We start from the raw sequence: 23,239 nt of genomic DNA on the forward strand, positions 1-23,239 counted from the left end.
TTATTTCACACTCTATGTAAATATTTTTAGCCTGTCTGCCCTTGCTGGGGGGACCCCACAACCTGCTCTTGGCATCCCTGCCCTCCCCCACATTGTGGCAGAACCTGTGGCACCGACTTTGCGTTCATCACATCCACCCACCCCCATCTGAATCGCAGCCACCTTCCACAGAGAGGCCTGCCAGGGCCCCCTGGGGATAAATTAGTGCTTTGCCCTGCTCAGCCTAATTAAATGAACTGGTAGTTTCTTCTAAAGATGAAGATCACTCCCTAGGAGGGCAGCAGTAGGAACAGGAAAGGGAGGCATGACACTGGTTAGGTGAAAGAGAAGAGCCATGCAAATTATGACTGTCTTTGTGCCATTGTTAATATTCTATCCTCAGGCTGATTGCAACTCGTTTTGCTGAATTGTGGAATGCTTGAATTGGGGGATATTGTTAACATTAGACTTTATTGCTGGCTGCCCTGAATGCTTGATCGAAGACCAAAAGCAACAACCACCAAGCATAGACGTTTTACAAAACCATCTCATTGCAAGTCAAAGCTAGAGGGAAAGGGCATCTGCTTTGTATGTGGGACATCCCAGGTCCAGTTCCTGACAGCATCTCCAGGTAAGGTGGAAGAGAATGAAAGACCCCTGCCTGAAACCCTGGAGAGCTACTGTCAATCGCTATAGATGGTACTGAGTGGGATGGAGAAAGGGTCTGATTCTACTTAAGGCAGCTTCCTATGGTCTCCAAACTGTCCATGGGCTGGTCTCCATTAGTACTGGGCCTAGAGTACTTCCTTCAAAGGAAGATGGATACAGCCACCAAATTGTAGTTTATTTTACTCTCTGGTTGCATGGCCAACTGGTATGTGTTTGAAGCAGCTACTTCCTCCGTTACTGACCTGCAAGGCCAGTTAACGTCTAGAAAACAGCTCCATGTAGAAGTGACTGAAATCCTACAAGAGATCTCCCTAAGGCACCGCCAAGTGTCAGGGAGGTTGCTGCTTTGTACCTTACACGGATGTGGGTCAACTCCGTACGTCTCCAGGGTCTGAGCTTTCCTTAAAAAGTTTAGCTCTGAAGTAGCTGGTGTCTGACCACTGGAAGAGAGGGGGGGGGGGAGAGAAATGGGGGCAATCAACTTGAATCAAAACATGCCCTGTTTATATTCATAGGTAAAGAGACAGTAGTATACAAATGAAGTAGTATACAAATCGTTGAAATGAAATGAGGAGAAAAGGAAAAGTTCACATCTTAGCCATATGGTGCCTGTTGAATTTCTGCCTGTCACACAGCTGTTAAAGAACAAGGTGCAACCCTTAGGAAGTCCCAGGGTACCCATCTGGGTTGCTGCCTTGGCCTGACCTCTGTCGTCTGCCTGTGGCCTTTCCCTTTCGCCAGTGTGGGGGTGCCCATCCACAGTGCATTGGAAGCATCCCAGAATTGTAGAGTTGGAAAGGACCCAAAGGGTCAGCTGAGGAATCCCAGCTAGGAGAGTGAGCCCTGCTAGGCCAACTGCATCTAAGACCCTCTGGGCTGCTGCAAATGCTTATGCAAACTGGCCTAATTTTCTTTTATAAAACTTTACTTAGGTCTTCCTGTTCTAGTTATTAACAGCTGCATTTATTATGTTGGGATTGTTTGATGGCTTTTACTTCATCAACACATGGCAACTAATAAACCTAATATATAAATAAATGAATAATTTCCGACTTGGATGGCTAGCGGAGCAGGGACAGCTCAGGAGCAGCAGCCTAAGTGGATGGGCACTACTCACCCCCCACCCCACCCCGCCTAATGCCCTCACCCCCAGGCACGTCCCATCTCAGGGCAGATTTGTGTCCGCGTGATTTTCACTGCAGACCTAAGAATGGATTGCGTACCCACCCCCTGCCCCCAAGTAAGGATCTGGACTAAGCACAGAGCTGGAAGGTCACCTGAGCTCAATCTTGTGGATCTCTGCAATCTTCCTTTCCAGCTTTTCTGAATGCTTGGGAAAGAACTGGAACTTTGAGCTGTAGCCCTCAGGGTGCTTTCCAGGGTCATAGTCGCCAATCTCCGCTGAAGGACAGGAGAGAGAGAGAGGACTCAGCCACCGGCCCAGGCAAGGGCTGCTCTGTTCCCTTTCAGTATATGGAGCAAGTCAAGTCAGAGAGCACTAAATGCCACAGCCTTCCCCAAGCTGGTGCTCTCAAGAAGAGCCTGGCTGGATCAGGCCATTGACCCATCTAATCCAGCATCCTGTTCTCACAGCGGCCAGCCAGATGCCTGTGGGAAACTCCCAAACAGGATTAGACTACAAGAGCACTCTCCCCCCCTGCGGCTTCCAGAAATTGGTATTCAGAAGCACTGCTGCTTCCAGCTGTGGAGGCAGAACATAACATCCATCATGGCTAGTAGCCATCCATATGGGACGTATAGGATTCCACCAATCCCTGCCCCGGATGGCAGAGCAGCCCAGAAGCAGGAGCCCAAGACAGCAGCCATATGGCATTCCTATGCACGCTGCCCTTGTAGATGAAATTATGCCATCAGTACTTATCATGGAAAGCAAATGTACCTTGCCAAAAGGCATTACCTTGAAGGATGTAGGCAGCTAACAGAGCAGCGTCTGATGTCTTGCACAGGAGGCGGCCGTGATAGAGATCTCTTTTGATCTGCAAGAAGACGAGATACCTGACAAGAGAACCACAGCAAACAGGGAGTCAGTGACGCCTCTCATTAGACCCAACCTAGAGTAGCTTCCACTACGCAGTTCTTGCAAGGAGCAGTGCTTCATAGCAAGGCCTCTCCCATTTGTCCCACTTGCAGAAATAAAGAACAGAAGGAAGGTTTTCACAGTGGCCAGCCAGATGCCCCCAAAGGGAAGACTGCAATGAGGACTTGGGTGCAACAGCCCTCTCCCCTCCTGCAGTTTCCAGCAGCTGATAATCAGAAGCATCGCTGTCTCCAACCAGGAAGGCAGAGCATAGCTATTGTGGCTTGAAGCCAAAGACACCCATATCCCCCTCCATGAATTCATCTGATCTTTTAAAGCCATCCAAGGTTGGTGGCCATGGGAGAAATTTGGGTAGTTAGATCACCTGCCATTATACATCTGTAGAAAACTCTGTATTGCCCACTGTGCCTCAGCAATTTGCATATAGATTGCACCAATCTAAGCATTAAAGCAGGGCAGTCCAACCTCCCAGACCAAATGGGCTGCAAGAGCACTTTGACAGAGAACCCGGCAGCCACACACTGAATTAAATTTCCATATCATAAATTAAAGTGTTTGCAATATAGTTTTTTTTAAAAAAAATAAAATAAATATATACACAATTAATGTATTTAATTAAACATATATATTTAAATAGAACAACAGATTTAATTAGATACAAAAACTAATAGATTTAAAACACTTATTTATTAAACAGATTTAATACGCAAACAGGTGCATGCATTTTTGTTAACAATGCAGACATCAGTGGGATGCACGAACTAGAGAATTCTTCACATGTTGATCAATGTCCGCCTTGAGGTTCGTTGTTGACATCCACAGGCAAATCTTGAGTGAATTGTCTTGCTAAGTTGTTTATAGAGTTTTGGACTTTATGAAGTTCATGTTTGAAAATGCTTGTTCACAGACCTACCCACCCCATGCTTCTCGGCACCAAAATTCCTTTCTCTCCCCCACCAATCGGTGCACCCCAAAGCTCAGACCTCTCTGTATTGCAAGAAAGAAAGCGAAGTATTCCATGCTGAAACACACACACACCCCACACCACCCTTCTTCTCTGTACTGCCCGCATCCCGGGAAGCTCCAGTGCTCCAGAACCCTGTCAGTCTGGTGATGCAGCCACACTCTGAGTGGGCTTGAGAGCACAGCCTGGTGGCTGCACAGAGCTCCTGCAACAGCGGAGGAGGAGGAGGAGGAGGAGGAGGAGGAGGAACAATAGCCGCAGCAGCCTACCTTCAGTGGCAGCACACACACTACTGTCTCCCCCAGCTTGGCTGTGTTGCCCTGGATGAGGTAGAGGGGTGGGGAGCGGGAAAGTCACCAAGATTGGCCTCAGGGGCTGTGTGTTCGACCACCCTGCCTTTGGAAAGAATCTTTCTTTGGGTTCCTGTTCTTCCAACAACTGGGAGGCAGGACAGGTCTGTGCACAGTTGGATGCACACTGTTCTATTCCTGCACTTTTGCAATGGAATATTGAGCCACACTAGTCAAGACAGGAGCCAAGGGGGCCCCTAGGGTGTTCAAATCCATTTCCCCAAAGAGCCGTTCCTCCTCTGAGCACCTGATTGCTGTCCAACCTTTTCAGAAGCACTTTAATTTCATTTGCTTATTAAAATGAGAAGTTTTACTTTGCCCTGGTCCTTGCTTTGCCCTAGTGAAATCAGTGCTCAGTTGTGCCATTTTCCCTTTTGATTTGAAGCGTTCCAGTAAATACAGAGTTTGCCTGTATCTTTAGCAAGCAGAAATGATCATCTTTCTTCAATAAACCCGAATTAAGAAACTCTTGGATTTACTTTCACTGGAGATATTAAGAAATGACATATTTTTCAGCTGAAATGAACTGACTCACCAGCGGTCAGGCAGTTAACCATTTTGATTCCTACTTTCTCATTTGTTACATTCTCTGACTTTCCAACCCAGAAGATTTGAGAGACGACATGAATTAGCTTACAGACATGCCAGCTAAAATTAGGTTTGCCCCCATTTAAAATCTCCTGGCTATGAAAAGCAGAAATTGCTGGGTTGCAGGGACAGAGAAAGTAATCTAATTCCTCACCTGCACGAGGGAGATATGCCAAGAGAGGGGGCCAGGCAGCCAGAAAATATGTAAAGCCAGATTATCCGGGAGCCAGGGCAGCAACTGGCTCCAGCCCCCACCTGCAGCAACTCAGCCTCCTCCTCTGCAAATTCTGGGATTGCAAGGATTTGTTTTGATGACCTGAAGTGGTTGGTTTTCTATTGCCTCCCCAAATACATTTCTGGATGGGATTTCAATTTGCCTTATTATCTTTGATGACTGTCAAGGCACTGACCTCTGAGCAGTCCTGATTAGCATATCAACCATGGACATAATGCCAGCCATACCTCCTACTGGCCATTCCACATTCAAATTCAGGCCTAATGGATGCACAATGCAGCAGTTGCTGAAAGAAGCATTTACCATAAAATCTGCAAAAAACAGGGCAGCTGTGAGGATGACTTGGAAGCCTGGGATGCATCCTGGCAGATTCCAAGGAGAAGGGAGTTGTGCACTTTTTCCAAATAAGCACCCAAACTGAGCTGCCACCACCCAGATTGTACCCTGTTATTCTGCACTCAGTTAGGCTTGAAGAACCATCAATTGCAACAGATGAGCAGCCATGGTGGACTAAAATGGGTGAAAAGAATGAAAAAACAAAACTCTGCACTACTTTGTACAGGTTGCTTGCCTTTTTCTTTTCTTTTTTTCTTTTTTGCTAACTCTAGGTAACAGTTGTGTGGCATCTTGGATGGTGTTACTATTGAAGGGAACATCACAGCACCAGTAAAATAATGACAGCCAGAGTGGTGCAGTAGTTAGCATGTCAGACTAGAATTTGAGAGACCAGGGTTCAAATCCCCACTTGGTCATGAAACTCACTGGGTGGCCTTGGGCCAGTCACTGCCTCTCAGCCTAACCTACTTCACAGGCCTGTTGTGAAGATTAAATGGGGAAGGAAAGAACCATGCGTACCACACTGAGCTCCCCCAGATACGTTTTGGTAATCCACAGCCTGCATCCCACTTCGGCTCACCTAGGTAACTAATCTTCCCCTGGTCCAGTTCCTGATCATGATGAAAGTTGTACAGAGCATCATTTTCTTATTTTCTTTCTTTCTTTCTTTCTTTCTTTCTTTCTTTCTCTCTCTCTCTCTCTCTCTCTCTCTCTCTCTCTCTCCCTCCCTCCCTCCCTCCCTCATCTCTTATTTACCTGCTCCCTCCCAGCTGTTTGGGTAAAGCAGGACATTATCTCAAAGTGCCCAGTAAACTACAAAATAACATAGATTAGAAATGAACCATGGAATTTAGAAATTATGTTTCACCAGCAGATGGGCTGTGGAGGCTAGGAAACCAAATCTTCAGTTGGGAAAGGAAATAAACTTTTTTAATTGGAGCATTGTACAACAATAAACACATTGTTTTGCTTCAGTTATGTGTGGAGTCAGTCAGTGTGGAGTTATCTTGTTATACTTTACTCCCTGTGTCACGAGTAGTGAGCAAATTTCAATCCCGATTAGATTCCCAAATTAACCGACCCAAGCCAGAGGTGGACACCGACATACTGTCAATAACTCAGATCTTCCTGGCAGCTGTTTTGGGGAGGAAAAAGCTAAGCTCATCAACTTCGCTGTTCAAGACTCCCCAGGCTGCCTCATCTTTCCATCTGATAATGTGTTTACGGACCACCTGAAATGGCCAAAATCCATGTTTTCTACACTTGCACTGGCTGCAAGCTGCCCCAACCAAGCCCCACTTCAGAACAAAATAGGGTTTTGCCTGCTGCTCTGATTTTTGGCAAGGGGGGAAAGGAAGCAGAGCCAATGTTCCACCTCTGATCATGATGGTGAGCATATCTGCAAAAAGCCACCTTCTCAATGCACACAGGTAAAAGACCTTCTTTCCAGAAACTTCCACAAACTTTCCATGTATATGACTTACAGAACCTTGCACTTGCTCAGTGTGCAGTATGTACAGTCATCAATGAAAACAAAGGAGTAGCAATTCAATAGCAGTTCTCTGGTGAGGCTCCAAGCACCCCCTCCACACCCTTTTTGTCTTCAGCCCTACAGAAAAGCTGATTAGAATGAGCACTGAGCATGCTCATGTCCCACTAGACAGCCTCAAGGGACTCTCAGGGAGCTTCCAGGCAGATGTTTACTGAGAAATGGGGGCTCCTCATTCATGTAAAGTCTGTTGTTGTTTTTTGCAGCATCGACATGCATAAAAACGCAGGCCCATAATTCCCTCTGCCACCGCTTTAATTCAGATTTACCCTTTAAAAATATATCTCAAAAACTGATGTGGCAATACTAGGAAAAAATGAGAAACTGAGAAAAACTGGAAAGGACAGAATCCACCCATCCCTGTTGGAGGACCACGAATTTGGGAGCCAGAGCAGCTGGCCAAAGCCTCACCCTGAGGCATTCAGTACTGGACATTTTGCACTGCCAAAATAAATCACTCCCTGTTCCAAAGTATGGCATTCTAATTCTGGACCAAGACCTCAGAGAGTTTAAATATTGCAAGAGGCTTTTTTTGGAGGAAGAGTCAGGGGAGGCCAGGTGAAGCTGTCCCAGCCCAGTAGAACACTGGGAAATCGGGGAGGGGAGAACGAGATAGAGAACAGGTGGCCATTATTGATTCATGAGCATCCTGCTTCCCTCCTTCAAGCAAAACCATGACTATTCTTCTTAACGTTCTTCTGTCATCTTTTAAGAAGGACATCTGGGCCCCCAGAAACAGTTACAGAACATCACATATTGCAAATTAATATTAAGTGGCATTCAGGTTTTTTAAAAAAAGGAGAGCAAGTGTTGGTGAAGATTGATCAAAAACAACATTATGCCCTACATTTTTTGAAAATTCAGAATAGTCTTCTAGATTTTAAAAATACCTGAGATATAAGAGGAGCAGTGAAGAAAACCTGGCTTCCAATTTATGAAACAGAGTCCAGCTTTACAACCCTAAATCGCTCTTCTCTTACAATCAGAGAAGCTGACTTGGCACAATGGGAGTCTGCAAAGAAATCACAGTGTCCTGACTGTCAAATAACATTTTTTTTTGCGTTCAGGAAAACGGTTAAGTGGATCACCTGCTTCCAAGGCTCCGCAAAGCTCTTTTTCTACAAAATGGCAACATCAGGAAAATCTGGGACTCTGCTTTTGGTGAACCAAACAGCAGTAAACAAAGGTGCCTTGGATGGGAGAGTTGGTCGCTCAGCAGCACAGCACCTGCTTTGTATGCAGAAGGTGCCCCTTTAGGCAGGGCTGGGAAGGTCCTCTGCCTAAAACCCTAGGGGCTTCTAGGGTCGACAGTACTAAGTTAGATGGACCCAAGTTCTGACTGGGTATAGGGCAGATTATAATGTCTCCACAATGTCTCAATATGCAGACACTTTCTATGTCTTTAGAGTGGGGAGGCAAAGCTACTCCTTTGCAAAATGCCCAAGGATCCTCCACATCACAATCAGCTCCTTTTGTGGCCAGACCCAATGATGTGGGTGGTGTTGGATTTCTGTTTTGTGCCACTGTGCAGTGCTTGGAGTCACAAGACTCTGTTTACATTCCAGAGATTCCAGACTGTTGGAAGTCTCACGGGAGACGGATGTTGATATTACTGGTTTCCTGTTCCTTTGTTCCAGTTGCCTCTCTGCTTTCACAGAGAGAGGATGTATATTTCTTTTCTGTCTGCATAGTTAGAAATAAAACTCTTAGCAAAGTAGCTCCTATTTCTCATCCTTCGCTGATGCTTGAATACTCTGCGTAATGAGGGAACGTGCCTGGAGCCTCATCAAAGGCTCAGGTCATTAATCACCGTCGGAGGGCTCGACCGTCGGAGTAGCTCAGCTGAACGCAAGTTCCGACAGGAGGCACACACACCCACACACCCACACACACCCTGCTTTACCTGGTGATTTCCTCTTTCAGGGCCGCAGGGTCGGTAGGGTAGAACTTCACCCGGAAGCACATGGTGAACGGAGGCTGTGCTGCAGGAGAGAACAGCATCATGATTAGCATATCAGCTGGAGAAGAAACAACAGCCCCCCCACCACCACCACCCATGACCTGTTAGAAGCCTGTCCCTCCAGGCAAGATCCAGGGACAAGGCACAGCTTGGCAGTCTCCCTAACTCCGTCTTCCCAAACGCTACACTCAAATTCCAGTGAGCAAATACACTCTTCCTCCTGGTGCAAGCTCATCTTTGTAATGACCACTCCAGCAAGTCATTGCAACAACTTTGTACTAAGAAAGAGCACTTATTTCCTCCTCCCCATCAATCCGCTTTCCTTTTGTGCCATAACTTTTCAACAGAGGGCTTAGGGTTTATTTTCGCTGATATTTGCAAGCCGCTCTGGGAGCTGAAGAGCAGAAAGGAAAAACGTAGGCTGGGAACTGGACACCCAAAAATATGTCTAAATGAGGAAACTGAATGGCTGAAACTAGAGGTGAAGCTTATGATGAGGAACTTGCCCTTGGACACAGACACAAGTGCACTCATGGCCACATGTGCAGAAGAAAGAATGAGCCTTCTGTGCATCAAAGTGATGTTATTAGGAAGAGACAGATTTGTTTGGAGTTTGTGGTTTAAAAAAACCCCAATACAGTGGTACCTTGGGTTAAGTACTTAATTCGTTCTGGAGGTCCGTTCTTAACCTGAAACTGTTCTTAACCTGAAGGACCACTTAGGCTAATGGGGCCTCCTACTGCCGCTGCACCACCGGAGCATGATTTCTGTTCTCATCCTGAAGCAAAGTTCTTAACCTGAAGCACTATTTCTGGGTTAGCGGAGTCTGTAACCTGAAGCGTATGTAACCTGAAGCATATGTAACCTGAGGTACCACTGTACAGGAAAAAGTCAAGTCGAATAATACATGGTGTGAGAAGTGGGCTCAACTAGTTCCTTAGAAGCAAGTGTGGTAGCTCCTAAAGTCCAAAAGTGCTTAGAAAATACCAGGAAAGTTTGATGTCCCATGAAGACATTCATGTACAAGCAGAGTCCCAAAGGTGGATCCGGGCCAATGGCCCATCTAGTCCAGCATCCTGTTCTCACAGAGGCCATCATGGGAAATCTGCAAGCAGGATCCGAGCACAAGAGCCCTCTCCCCTCCTGTGGTTTTCAGCAACTGGTATTCAGAAGCTGTGTCTCTGGAGACACAGCATAAGCATTGTGGCTAGTAGCCATCCAAAGCCCTCTCCTCCAGGAATTGGTCTAATCCTCTTTTAGAGCCATTCAACTTGGTGGCCATCACTACCTCCTGAGGGAGGGAGTTGCATACATTGACTGTGGGCTGCATAAAGACATACTTCCTTTTATGTGCTTCATGAAGAAGTTATTTCTTTTATCCGGCCCGAATCTTCCTACATTCAGCTTCATTGGATGTCCACGAGTTCTAATCTTATGAGAGGGAGTAAAACCTTTCTCTATCCGTTTTCTCCATACCATGCCTAACTATAAACTTCTACCATGTTATCTATCATTTGCCTTTTCTCTGAACGAAAAAGTTCCAAATGCTGCAAGCTTTCTTTGTAGGGGAGTCACTCCATAAAGCACTGTCCAGACCAGTGCAGAAGCTTTTTGCTCCTATTTTATTTTAGTAATTCAACAAAATGTAAATACAACTTGATTGCAATAAAACCTCAAAAACACTTTGCAACAAAAAGACATGCCACCCTCAACCCCCTTGGCAGAATCAAAAGCTGCTCCCTCCATCACAACAGGGGCTGCTTCACTGTCTCGGCTCTCTTAAGGAGGCAATACTTACATCGCATTTGCTTCACAACAGACTTCGTGAATTCCAACCAGTGCTGAAATGAAGAAGAAATCAGTTTTCAAAATGGGGGGAAGCAAAGTACTAGCTACAAAACCTGTGGGGAGGGCCTCATGCAGACAACCAAACTGGATTACAAAGGGTCCTGACCTAGATGGACCAGGGCGAGTTTCAGGGGCAGTCTTACTGGGATGTTTTGGTTGGTCGTGTTGTTTTAAGGAGGCAGCCTGCAACTTGGATTGGAGGAACGGCCAAGGGGAAAAGATGCATAGCTTTGGATGGCCATCTCACTGGATCTCTTGGAAGATCAGCAGCCTTTGGCTCCCCAGCTACCACCTACAGTAGCAGCAACCATTCCATCAGGCTGCAACCGAAGGAAGGAAGCAGGGCCACTCCACTGGCTTTGCTGAGAGGCCAGCTGTGTCCAGCTCTTCCTTTCCCTCAGCTGTCACTATCGGCAGTTCTTTCATCAGGCTGCCATAGAAGGAGAGAAGGGAAACAGGGCCACTGTATCAGTTCTGCTTAGAGACCAGCTCCTTTTGGCTCCTTCCCTCCCTCCCTGAACTGTGTCCATCCCAGCTGGAACCACTACGAGACTTTTAAAAATCAGTGATTAAGTTTATTGGTTTTTCCCCTCTTCCCTCCTCATCCCATTTCCCTTTCATATCACATCTTTTAGATTGGAAGCCTGAAGGCAGGGTCTGTCTCATTTCTTACTGATTTGCTTTTGGGAGCCTTTTTGAATGCAGAGCTAAGTAAAACACTTTACATAAATAAGCACACAAACCTTTTCCGCATGGGCCATTTTTTTCCTGTTTGAAATGAGATCCCTTCAGCTGTTTTTCCACCCATGAAAGCAAAGATGCAATTATCCCCCCCCCCCCCACTGCTGCGAAAGCAGCTTAGGGGATTTTAAGTAAGAAAATGTCCAGTGGGGTGGGGGGTACAGTACACATCCTCTCTGCTCAAATGTGCAGCAACCCCAGGGCTGCTTTTCATTTAAAAATAACAAGTTGGGTGACTTGGAAGAAAGGTGAGATATAAATGTAATTAATAATATAAACCCTGACAACTAAGTCAAGCAATGGGAAGGGTTCCCTGCAGAGGGGAAAGCAGAGCACCAAACTGGAAAAACCAAAGCCAGCCTCAACCCCACCCCACCCCCACGGTCAGGAAGCAGGAGTTGGGGCTGTATCCACATTTTGCATTCTCTCTCTGGAGTGAAGGGCTGGCTCACAGTTGAATGGCACGCAACCAAGAAGCCCCATGCTGCAGAGCAAGGAGGTCAGATTTTGCACCCTGAATAAATTTTGCAAAGCCAGCCAATTTGCATAGAGTGCTTTTGCTTCTGCATAATTTATTTGTTCTGCTTTCACTGCAGCACCAGGCCTTGCTAACTCCCACTCCAAGCTTTGAAGCCTGACCAAGCTGGGCCTTTTCGGCAGGACTCACCCGTTGCTTGTCGGGGTCCACGTAGCGGATCCCAAAGTAGTCCTTCTCCAGCAGGTTCAGGTGATGGCAAAGGAGGTCGAAGAGGTACTGCCCTTTTGCATCTCTCTGCAAAACAAAGGAAGGACCCTGATCAGAGCAGGAACAATAGCCACCACCGGGCTCAGTGACAGAGCATCTGCCTTGCATACAGATGGTCCCAGGTTTAATCCCCAGCATCTCCAGGTAGGGCAGGGAAAGAATCCAGTCAGTGTAGGATGCAGAGCTAGGAGGACCAAAGGTCTGATTCAGCATAAGGCAGCTTCCTATGACATGTGGAATCGCCGAGATATGTGGACAAGGGGACATGATAGCATGAGCCCTACCCCAGGGCACCTGGCCTTATGAAAGGGACCCTGGACCTCCAACAGCTTTTGCTAAAGCCAGGTTGGAACCTTCTGAGGCACCTTCACTGCTTCCCTGGGCTAAACCAGCCATATCAGCCGTTTCAGACCATTGTTTGGCCAAGTACACCTCTCCTAGTAAATCTCACCTTGTGCTGAAGCAACCTCTTGCACATAGGCGGAACAATGTTCTGAACAGATCTGGAATTGGCAACAGACAACTAATTACACAAATCTATAGAATCGAGGGAGATCAGTGCTTAAACTACAAATGTCAGGTTTACCGTTTCCCAGCAGGTAAAAAAAGGGATAAATGCACTGCTGATGGCGGAGCATTTGACAGCAATGTCAATATATCCAATCTCCAGGCTCTGCAGAATCTTCATCCTTCCCAGAAGACCCTCTGGGTGGATAAATAACCTCTCCCATCTCCTTAATTCTACAATACCCACTTTCTGCTTTCCCCTCTAATGTCCGCTGCCATGTTTGGCATCTCTCCTCCACCTGCCTCTCGCCCACTGGAGGCAGAGCTCTCCTTCCGGCAGAGACCACATCACTCCTCGTCTTCTCTGCAACGCCAAGCACCCAACTAGCACTCAATCCCTGTTAAGCAGGCCAGCCATTGATTTAGTTGGCACTGTCTATTGATTTAGTTGGCACTGTCTATACCTTTTAGACAACAGGGAGCTATTGTAGTGCTCTCCAGACATGGTTGGACTACAGCCCCCATAATTTCTGACCAATGACCCATCTAGTCCAGCCTCCTGTTCTCACCATGGCCAAACAGAGAGCCCTGTAGGAAACCAGCAAGCAGGATTTGAGCACAAGACACCCTTCCTTCCTGCAGTTTCCACCAACTAGTATTCAGAGGCAGTTCTGCCTCCAACTGTTGGAGTAGAACATAACTATCATGGCTCAAAGCTATCAATAGTGCTCTCCTCCATGAATTTGTGTAATCCTCTTTTAAAGCCATCCTAGTTGGTGGCCATCGCTGCCTCCTGTGGGAGGGAGTTCCATAGTTTTAACTATGAGCAACATGAAGGAGGACTTTCTTTTATCTATCCTGAATCTTCCAGCATTCAGCTTCACTGGATGTCCATACGTTCGTGTTGGGAGAGAGCGATAAACATGTTTCTCAACCCACTCCCTCCATGCTATGCACCGTTTTATAAACTTCTATCATGTTGACTCTTACGTGTCTTTTTGAATGTCCCAAAGGCTGCATCCTTTCTTCATAGGGGATTCACTCCACCCGCTTAATCATTTTGGTTGCCCTTATCTGAACCTTTCCCAACTCTACAATATCATTAACCTCCCATCAACTCTGTCTAGATGAGACACATCCCATTTTTATGAGCAACCACGGAAGGTAGGAGGGCAACCCATTGCCAACCCCCTCCCTGGCCTTTGCAGGGCCCCCAGTGTGGGCGCCTCTCCCTGCTGTTGGGGAATCTGGTAGCAGCTCCTTCCTGTTCCTCCCAGCTCCCTTCAGGGCGCCCTCGACGACGTCCCTGCAAGGCGGAGAGTGCAGCAGACCGAGATAAAGATTGAGTTTAATTTCAAGCTCTGTTAGGAATATTCACTGTTGCCAGAAGGAAGGAAGGAGAAATGAAAGGAGGAAGAGGCAGCCTTGTCAAGAGGCCACCAATACTAAGTGTGGCACTTCACAGTTCACACACGTTCAGAGCTGCCTGTTTAGGTGTGTGTGTGTGTGTGTGTGTGTGTGTGTGTGTGTATAGACAGCAGCACCCCCTCCCTTTTGAACTCATGGTAAAGGGAGCCCAAATCTACAACTAACCATTTAGCACAGGGGAAGGAAGAGAAACCTTTTTAAACTGAGGGCCACATTCCCTTCCAGGCAGTCCTCTGGGGGCCACATAGCAGAGGCAAAAACAGGCAGAGAAATGCATGAAAATGCTGCCTTTGGCCCATCATAAGAACATAAGAAGAGCTCCGATGGATCAGGCCAGTGGCCCTTCTAGTCCGCCTCAGTTTCTAACTTGGGCCAGTTCTTACGGAGAATTGCAGCCCTGAGCCCAGCTTGTTGGCTCCCTCCATCCTGTGCCCGCCTGCCATCCAGGAAATCCTGTATTTTCCAAGCAATTTATGGTGTTCTATTAAATCAGTCCAGTGATTCACAGCCAAGTTAAAACGCCATCCTATGCACATCCAGGGGAGTTAGGTGCATTCGACAACCACAGTTTCTCTGCAGCAGCGAACTCCAAACAAAATCCTCTCTGGAAACCTGTTTGGGATACTTTTGAGTGCTTTGTGTCACTAAAGCGCCAAATGCCCTTTCAAAGAGGCCAGGGGAAGACAGAAAATACAGCTTGCGTCTGCAGCCAGTGGACTGATTAATTGTGCTAATTGATTGATTAATGTACTTGGCCCGGCTTCCTTTGGGTTCAGCATCTAGCAAGATCCTCAGGCCAGAATCCTCCCCATGATTCCTCTACACACATGCAGGAATGTGCTGTCTTCATGAAGTCCAGGATCTCCAAATATCATGCTCTCCCCTCCCACTGCCTTCTCTTAGTGCTTATAAAAGCAGAAGGGCACTGCTTGGCTGCTGTGACAGAATGTGCCAAGACAGAATGTGGGGCTGCTGACCTGACAGAGATCTAATCCTCCTCCTTTCACACGGCACATGCTGGGATGGGGAGGTGCTGGCTGGCTGGCTGGCTGGCTGGCTTGGTGGCATCCGTGCCTCCCCTCCTTCTTGCACATGGACTGAGCAACTGGGCTGTAAGTGATCAAACAGCCTCCAGCCATGGCGAGTTGTGCCATGTGACTTTGGAGCCCCCCCCCCCGGTGGCTTGGGCCACTGCTGCTTTTCCGGGGTCTCTGCCGCTAAATGTCACTGCATCTGGAATCGTCAACAAGCCCTGCCTGGATTCCGGCTGCCGCTGCAATGACAAGCTTGATGTTCCCATTTTGCTCGCTGAGAGAGGTGACCTTTTGCAAACAACTCTCCAAACTTCGCAAAGGCCACCACGACTGCAAGGAGAAGCAGGAGGGTGCATGGAGGGTGGTATGGAGCCCGGCTGAGGGCTAAGCTAGACCTCTGGGCCAGGCTAGCTTCCTCTAGCCGATGCTCAGGGCCAAAATGTGCTCAACGAAACACAGACAATGCACACAGCACCTGCATTCTTGGAGCTGTGAAAGCTGCAGCCCCCTAAAAACCAGCAAAATCAAAGGGAAGCTGCAGCTGCCTCAGGAGAACAGGAGAGGAGGCTGCTCCTTGGCTGCAAGAATTTGATCATCAGGGACTTGGCTTCTGCCCTGCTTCCCACCCGCAGGCATCACACAGCCCCAGGCAAATGCTCTCCTTCACTGCTCCAGTCTTTGCCTTCAAAGGCAAGATTGTTATCCAGCACTCAGCAGCACTGACAGGAGTCAAACGCAGCAAAGCTGGGGGGGGGGAAATATCAATAGCCCTCTAGATAGCCTCAACACCCCCCAGGCCTCAGCCAGCAGGGCCACACCAGAAGGTGCCAAGTTCCCTGCCCCTTGATGCATGGACCTGCCTCTCCACTGTTGCTCTAATCATTTGCTGCAGAGAAAGAGATCTTGCCCGAGACTTTTCGTTCTTTAAAAGCAATCATGAGAAAGAAAAGGAGACATTTTAAAGTTCATACATCTCGTTCCTTTGAACCACTAATAATATCCAGCTGAACCAATATCCTAGAAGCAAAGGGCTAGCCTTGCCTTTGAAAACCCATCAAGACTTGGAACAAGGGTACCTAAAAAATGGCTGGTTCCCCAATCAGCTCAGGTGGCTGCAGGGTTTTCAAAGGGGGCTTATCTGCGGTGGCCTCAGTTGTGGGACCCTTTCCCCAAGGAAGCTCACCTGGGCCCAAGGGTCCCTTCCAACTCAACTGTTCTACGATGATGTGGTTTTAGAAATCAAGTGGAGTACAGCTGTAAAGATTAAGTTAAAAGAAAAGAAAGGTTGACAATTAGATAAAATTAAGGGTGAGGATTTGCTGAACTAAATATTTGAAATGGGAATGCAGAAAGGGGAGGTATGAGGAGGTCGGTGAAGTATGTTTTAAGAAATTAAGGTTCTGAAATTATACATGTTCTTTTTTTGTTTGTGTTTGTTTGTATATAATTTGTGAAATTTTAATAAATATCTTATAAAAACAACAACAACTGTTCTACGATTCTTTGCAAGCTGACCTGGAAGCGTCTTTGAAGAGGAAGGCAGAGTTCTGTAGGAAAAAGGAGCCACAAGGGCAGAACCACATTTCTGAGGTTTCTATATGTAGGGGAAGGAAACGTCTGTGCTGCTGTCTCACTCCTTGCAGCATTGCTGGAACCAGAGGACTGTGTGCTGTTGTCAAAGCAGCCTCTCCCCCCCTCCCCTCACACACACGGACATCTCTGTTTATGTACATCAATCCCTTCATTGAAAACCGTCTGGTGGTTTGGTTCAAGAGGCTTTGTTAGAACAAGACACCCATTTTCTTTTTTGACACATGATGTGGAACCTTGGGGTTGTTGGATCAATCAAAGATTAAGCCGTGAATCACCACCTTGCCTCCACTTACTCCCCTTCACGGATGAGCAGCCCCTAATGGGCACCACACTCTTTTACAACGGCACCTTACACCACGTGCGATGTGGCTGTGCGTTATCACAGAGGCAATGAAGCAGGCATCCCGCTGGAGATCACAAAGACAGCCTTCCAAATAAAATGCTGAAACCTAGCAAGGGCTGCTTAATGCTGCTACACAAATGCATGGTGCGGCTGCATTTGGAATACGGTGCACAGTTCTGGTCGCCCCAGGATACTGTAGAGATGGGAAAGGCTTTAAGAGTAATTTAAACGATCAAGGGGATGGAATGACTCCCCTATGAAGAAAAGTTGCAGCTTTTAGGAATTTTTTTTAAGTTTAGAGAAAAGGCATGTAAGAGGTGACATTATAGAAGTTTAAAAATGATGGTGGCGGTGGTGATGATGATGATAATAATCAGTGCCTCCCCCCCCCCCCCGGCGGTACTCAAGGGTACACACTACGGGCACCTTTTTTTCCTAGAAGAGAAGCACTGATAATGTTATTTGTACCCCACTCAACCTAGATGGCTTTAAAAGAGAATTGAACAAATACATGGAGGAGAGGGCAATCAATGCCTTTCTTTCTTTCTTTCTTTCTTTCTTTCTTTCTTTCTTTCTTTCTTTCTTTCATGAAATGGCATCACCGCCCGATTGTGAACTCAAACAAACCTCACAATAGTATACAAAAATAAAAAAATTAAACAACTATTTAAAGCATTGAAAAAGAATTAAAAATCAGTGATAAACTAAAAACAGATTAAAACACACATCCACATTCTGCGTATCTGGGTAGTCATGTCTATAAAGAAATATGTTTTTAGCAAGTGGCAACAAGAGTCCAGCAGAAGCACTTGCCTGATGTCAATAGGCAGGGAGTTCCGAAGTGTTAAGTACTTCCCTATGAAAATATCGATTTATTACAAATGCAGAACGGATATCACGTGGCACCTGTAACAGAGCTGGTTCCACATGAATGGCAGAGATGTACAAGATCAAGAACAGTGTGGAGGAAATAGATCGTATTATGAGACAGCGAGAAAAAGTCTCAGAGGCCAGAGGGGTCATCTAGCAATGGAGCAGACACGCTCAGGAGGTGATGGTGTTTCCTTCACTGGGGATATTTAAGCAGAGATTTGACAGCATCTGTCAAGGATGCTGTAGTTCCATCCTGAGCAAGGAAGGTAGACAGGATCCTCCAAGATCCATTGGGACATTGTTTTTTATCTTGCCATGACAAATGGTAACGTTTCTCATTATTTCCGCATGCAGACAGCAAGATCCCAGGAAGCGGAGGAAAAGCAAACGTTTGCACCTTCTTGAAAATTTGATCTGAAGTTATAATGCAGAACTTTATGCTTCATTCAATAGAGAACTCTCTCTCGTTCTCTCTCTCTCTCTCTCTCTCTCTCTCTCTCTCTCTCTCTCTCTCTCTCTCTGTCTCTCTGCTTGGGCAGCCATGCAAAGCCTGAAAGCTGGATTCTTCTGATATTGTTGCAGCAACTTTAAATAGTATATTACTGTAGTGACAGCAAATGCTGCTAATAACCCAGGAAGGCACCAGAGGCTGCAGGATTTCCACTTGAAACAGACACTAGCAGGCAGCAGCCCGTACTCTCTTCTCCATCCTGCTTCAGTGTTTCTTAAAAGGATTTGCAGGGGGAAGATGCTCGGAGTTCATCCTGATGCCTGCAAGATGTTTTCCATTTCAATTTCAACAGAGAAAACATCACAGAAAACAAGTCAAACCGCATCCTGCTGAACTGCAGAGAAATGAGGTTCCAGTGTCAAAAAGCAAACACTGATATGCATAAAATTGTTTCCTCTTTGATCTCCCTAACTTGAATTAAACAGGTTTTAAATTAATCATTAAGAATGTGTCCTCCAAGGACTTCTCTGCATTCTTATGAAAGTAACAACTTGAAAAGGGAGGCAAGTCCCTTCCAGAGATCCAAATTAGGAGGTTTTTGGGATCGCTGTTTTTCATCTTACAGAAATGAGATTTCCATCTGTCTTAGTTGTTTGGCTGCTCTCTTAACTTGAGTGTTAAGTCCTTTGCAATTTGGAAACGGGGGTTGGAAAAAAGGAAGGCGTTTGCTTTCCCACTGCTATGTCAGTTCAAAAGCGGCTCAATAAGCACCACCAGTCTCTCAGAAATCCCTAACACAACGTTTCCACATAAATTGTCAGCAGGGACCAAGCAGGCAAACTCATTCCAGAGCACTGATGCTGCCTCTGGGCACCAACTGGGGAGGTAAGAGGTGGTCTCCATCCATTTGCACCCTTTGCTGTTGCACCTGAGCTCCAGGAGCTGGCTCAGCAGCAGAGGGTTATTGAAATTGGGTATTTCTCAGCATTGCAACCATTTCCAAAACCCTTCATTTGCAAATGCTCCACGACAGTGCAAAATGCAGGTGTTTTCAATCATCTGCAACTTCCCCTTTGCAAACAGACTGTTACTATTTGCGTTTCAAATCAGCTTCCTCTACATATTCCTGAGATTATTATTTTTTATCATTTTGGGTTGGCGCAATAAAAGCAAAGCACTCTGCCTGCTTCTGATCTCCCATCCCTGGGGAATAATGCAGGAGCCACTCTTGACTGAACACTGGATAATAGACACGTCTCCACTAGGAACACCAGCCTGTGTGTGCAAATGCGCACAGATTGCCTGCATGGATCAGAGAGGAGCTTGACCCTGTGGGTTTCATTTTATTGACAACCAGCTCCAAGGAAGCAGCTGCTCTAAGATAATCATCTGGAAAGAGCAGCTCACTTCAGACACTGCTTTCTTTCCAAAAAGCCCATCCTTGCGACAGTGGGGATATTTCTTGCAACTGGGAGGCTGGCAAGGCCTCGGGCAGGAATGGGGAACCTGTTTCAACTCCAAAGCCACATTCCCTCATGGGTAGACGTCTGGCGGTGTGGGAGTGTAGCGCATGGGCAGGTAGAGCAAAGAATGATATGTCTGTTCCCTTTGTACAATTGGCTTTGCAAAGCTCACAGGTACTACATGTACTCAGACAACCCTTTCTCTGTCTACCCAGGCAAACACAACAACAACATTTATACCCTGTCACTCTGGGTGGCTTACAATACAGTGGTGCCTCAGGTTACATACGCTTCAGGTTACATACTCCGCTAACCCAGAAATAGCACTTCAGGTTAAGAACTTTGCTTCAGGATGAGAACAGAAATTGTGCTCCAGCGGTGTGGCGGCAGCAGGAGGCCCCTAAAGTGTTGCTTCAGGTTAAGAACAGTTTCAAGTTAAGAATGGACCTCCGGAACAAATTAAGTACCGGTACTTAACCCGAGGTACCACTGTACAGATAAAAACATAGTAAAATGTCAAACATTAAAAACTTCCTGATACAGGGCGACCTTCTAAAAGTTCTGTAGTTCTTTATCTCCTTGACATCTGATGGGAGGCTGTTCCACTCCGAGGGCAGTACTGCCAAGAAGGCCCTATGCCTGGTTCCCTGTAACTTCACTTATCGCAGTGAGGGAACCACCGGGAGACCCTTGGAGGTGGACCTCAATGCTTTTCTCCATCTTATTTCTTGTCATTTGAATTCCTTGGTTCGGATCCTACCCTCAAGCAGCAGAAAACATGCTTTCTTGGAGCAGGCGGGGAGTTCTCTTTTGCTTCCCTTTTTAGGATATGCTGGGTACAATCTTCCCTGCACAGGTTTTCAGGCAAGGAGAATGGCATTAATATTCCTAACTGCAACTCAATTGTTCTTTAGATATAAAAGAGAAATTAATGAGATTCTGGCTGGTGTCACAGTGGTATTTATGTAATTACTTTTGATAATGCCGCCAGCTTCAGGCAGTTGGGGATGAGATCTCCTAATCAGCCCTCTGCAAGTGAATGACACCATCCAGCCCAGGCAATTGGGAGGCTCTGTTAGTCATCAAGCCATTCTGCAAAGGTGATGGTTGGTTAAACCACCGACAAGATCCCCCGTGCATGCAAATACCATTCTCTCCCCCCCCCTCAATTTTGCCAAATTGGTTTGTTCCATCGCAGCAGCCTGGCTCATTCCTTGCCTTGCACTTCGCTGTGTGTGACTGAAGAGGACATGACTAGGCACAGGTGAGGACAAAGCGAGCTCAGCTGACAGCACCACCTCCAAGGCTGAAAGAATCGGCTTTGCCAGTCCTCAGAGCCACAAGCAACGTGATGGGGATTGGGCAGACAGTTCAGTTATTAGAGCACGAGACTCTTAATCTCAGGGCTGTGGGTCTGAGCCCCACATTGGGCAAAAGTTCCCTGCATTGCAGGAGGATGGACTCGATGACCCACGTGGTTCAACTCTACAGTTCTATGATACCAAATCTGTTTTTGGGAGGCAGCAATGCTGGGTACCACAGGAAAGGAGAGGGTTCTTGTGCTTGAAACCTTGCTTGGGGAATTCCCACAGGCATCTGGTTGACTACTTTGAGAGCAGGATGCTGAACAAGATGGGCCATTGGCCTGATCCAGCAGCTGCTTCTTATGTTGATGCTGTTTTTTAGGGTTACAGAGCAAAGGCTGTGGAGTTATTCATATATGATATACAATATCTTTATTGTCATTGTCCCATACAGAACAATGAAATTGAAAATCTACATAAAACATTCAAAAACCCCTAAAAACTCTGAAACCCCATTTTAAAATACAATATACTATAGAGACTCCTTATGCTGCGTTTAGAACCAGAATTGCATTTGTGTAGAAACTGTTTCTCAGGTGGCTAGTCCTGGTCTTTATAACCCTATACTTTCTTCCAGAAGGCAGAAGCTGAAAGAGATCATTTCCAGGGTGCGTACTATCCTGCGCTATCTCTGCAGCTTTCTTATGGCACCTGACAGCATAGATTTGATCTAAGGGTGGTTTGCAGGAGCCTCTCCCATTCTGGTACCATCCAGATGCATCGCCCTCAGGTCCTGCATGTGGGCTTCTCATCTTAAGAAGGTCTACTATGACAGCAGAACCTCCAGGCCCAGAGACAGTCTACCTCTTAATACCATAAGATGGAAAACTGCTGTTGGAGAGCTGCTGTTGCTTGTGGGCTTCCCATTGCAGTATCTGGTTTGCCACTGTGAGAACAGGAAGCAGAACTAGATGGGCTCCTTTCGGCCTCATCCTGCAGCTTCAGGGCACTTCTTACATCATCACTACTCTTGCTGTGCTTACAGATCTGCTCAGAAAGTCAAGGGAGGGAAGGGTGCAAAGTTTCTTCAATCTTTAATCTCAACTTTTAAGTGGTGATCTTGACATATTTGAGGCAAATACATTTTGAGGCTAATTCCTTTTTCCTCTCTAATCCTCCTTCCTGTTAACTGACATTTTAATCTCTCCCTTCAAGGCTCATTATGGGAGGTCTTTTTTCTCCATATGTTTATATAAGCCCGCAGGAAGAGAACTTACTTAAGAGAAATGAGCTTCAAGTGCCTCTTGGTTCCTTAAGCCCCAAATTAGAGTCTTTATCTCTTTAAATTTTAATTCGTGCGCTGGATTTCAAAAGTCTTTCATCTGCCTTCACCCTCTCACCAGGTGCTCTCAGTGGGACAGATTCCCATTTCCAACTTCTCTCTTGCTCATTTGGGCAAATGTCAACATGCTGAAAACCCTCCACTTTGTTCTTGGACTCTTCTCCATCCTCCCCCAAAAATTCTGGGAGTTGTAGTTTGGTAAAGGTGCTTAGCATTGTTAGGAGACCCCTATTCCCCTTCCAGAGCTACAATTCCCAGAGTTCCCTAAGAAGAGGGATTGATTGTTAAACTGCTCTGGGAGAAGAATAGGGGTCTCCTAGCAACTCTCTGCACCCTTAACAAGCTACAGCTCCCATAATTCTTTGGGGGAAGCCATGACTGTTTAAAGTGGTGTCATAGTGATATTAGGACAGGTAAAATTGTTTTTGTATACAACCACAGCTGCCAGGATGTTCTTTGCCCAGAGATGGAAAGAGGACACTGTCCCAACAAAGGCAGAAAAGCAAGTAAAGTTAATGGACTATGCAGAAATGGCAAAACGTACGGGAAGATTAAGAATTCAAGAAGAAAGAACTTAAAGAATGGGGGAGACATGTGGATTATTAAAAAATATATTGTAAACATTTCAATACATTAGCAGGATTAATTCAAAATCTAGTGGTTAAAAGGTGACTTTGGAAGACTTACAAAGAGTGATAAACAAAAGGTGCTAAGGAAGAGATCCCGTTTTTGCAAATGTTTGTATAGGGAACCAAGGAAGGGGAGGAGGGAAGTCTAAACAACTACAACTATGTATGCAATCATATTTGACGGTTATTGCTGTCAATCTGAAAAACTGAAAAATAAAATTTATTTTAAAAATAATTAAAAAATAAAGT

The 23,239-nt window shown here is 46.2% G+C and overlaps 2 protein-coding genes and 1 long non-coding RNA gene across 10 annotated transcripts in view; 1 reads left to right on the forward strand and 2 right to left on the reverse strand.

Moving 5' to 3' along the window:
• WDR76 (WD repeat domain 76) overlaps window positions 1-963 on the forward strand; it is a 30,758-nt gene extending 29,795 nt beyond the window's left edge. The window contains exon 15 of one of the 2 annotated variants that reach the window (XR_014519051.1): window positions 383-601. Coding sequence is in view for 1 of the 2 variants with exons in the window: in XM_083475093.1 (XP_083331219.1) it covers window positions 383-422 (40 nt within the window). In the remaining variant the exon portion in view is untranslated. Of the gene's footprint in view, window positions 1-382 lie in introns of both variants that reach the window. The other variant, XM_083475093.1, reaches the window with a different exon arrangement.
• Window positions 1-23,239, reverse strand: part of LOC310693334 — a 187,053-nt gene that overhangs the window by 54,883 nt on the left and 108,931 nt on the right. The gene's annotated exons all lie outside the window — the stretch shown is intronic.
• The window catches only part of FRMD5 (FERM domain containing 5), a 130,687-nt gene that overhangs the window by 16,309 nt on the left and 91,139 nt on the right, over window positions 1-23,239 (reverse strand). For 5 of the 7 annotated variants that reach the window (XM_083475106.1, XM_083475104.1, XM_083475105.1 and 2 more), the window contains exons 2-7: window positions 11,946-12,050; window positions 10,488-10,530; window positions 8,633-8,711; window positions 2,567-2,664; window positions 1,926-2,049; window positions 1,001-1,088 (exon numbers count right to left, since the gene is read on the reverse strand). In XM_083475106.1, coding sequence (XP_083331232.1) covers window positions 1,001-1,088; window positions 1,926-2,049; window positions 2,567-2,664; window positions 8,633-8,711; window positions 10,488-10,530; window positions 11,946-12,050 — 537 coding nt within the window. Of the gene's footprint in view, window positions 1-1,000; window positions 1,089-1,925; window positions 2,050-2,566; window positions 2,665-8,632; window positions 8,712-10,487; window positions 10,531-11,945; window positions 12,051-23,239 lie in introns of those variants that run through there. The other 2 variants (XM_083475108.1, XM_083475107.1) reach the window with 2 other exon arrangements.

Source organism: Podarcis liolepis, assembly GCF_965112155.1.
Source record: "Podarcis liolepis genome assembly, chromosome: 14".
In the NCBI taxonomy this organism is placed as follows: domain Eukaryota; kingdom Metazoa; phylum Chordata; class Lepidosauria; order Squamata; family Lacertidae; genus Podarcis; species Podarcis liolepis.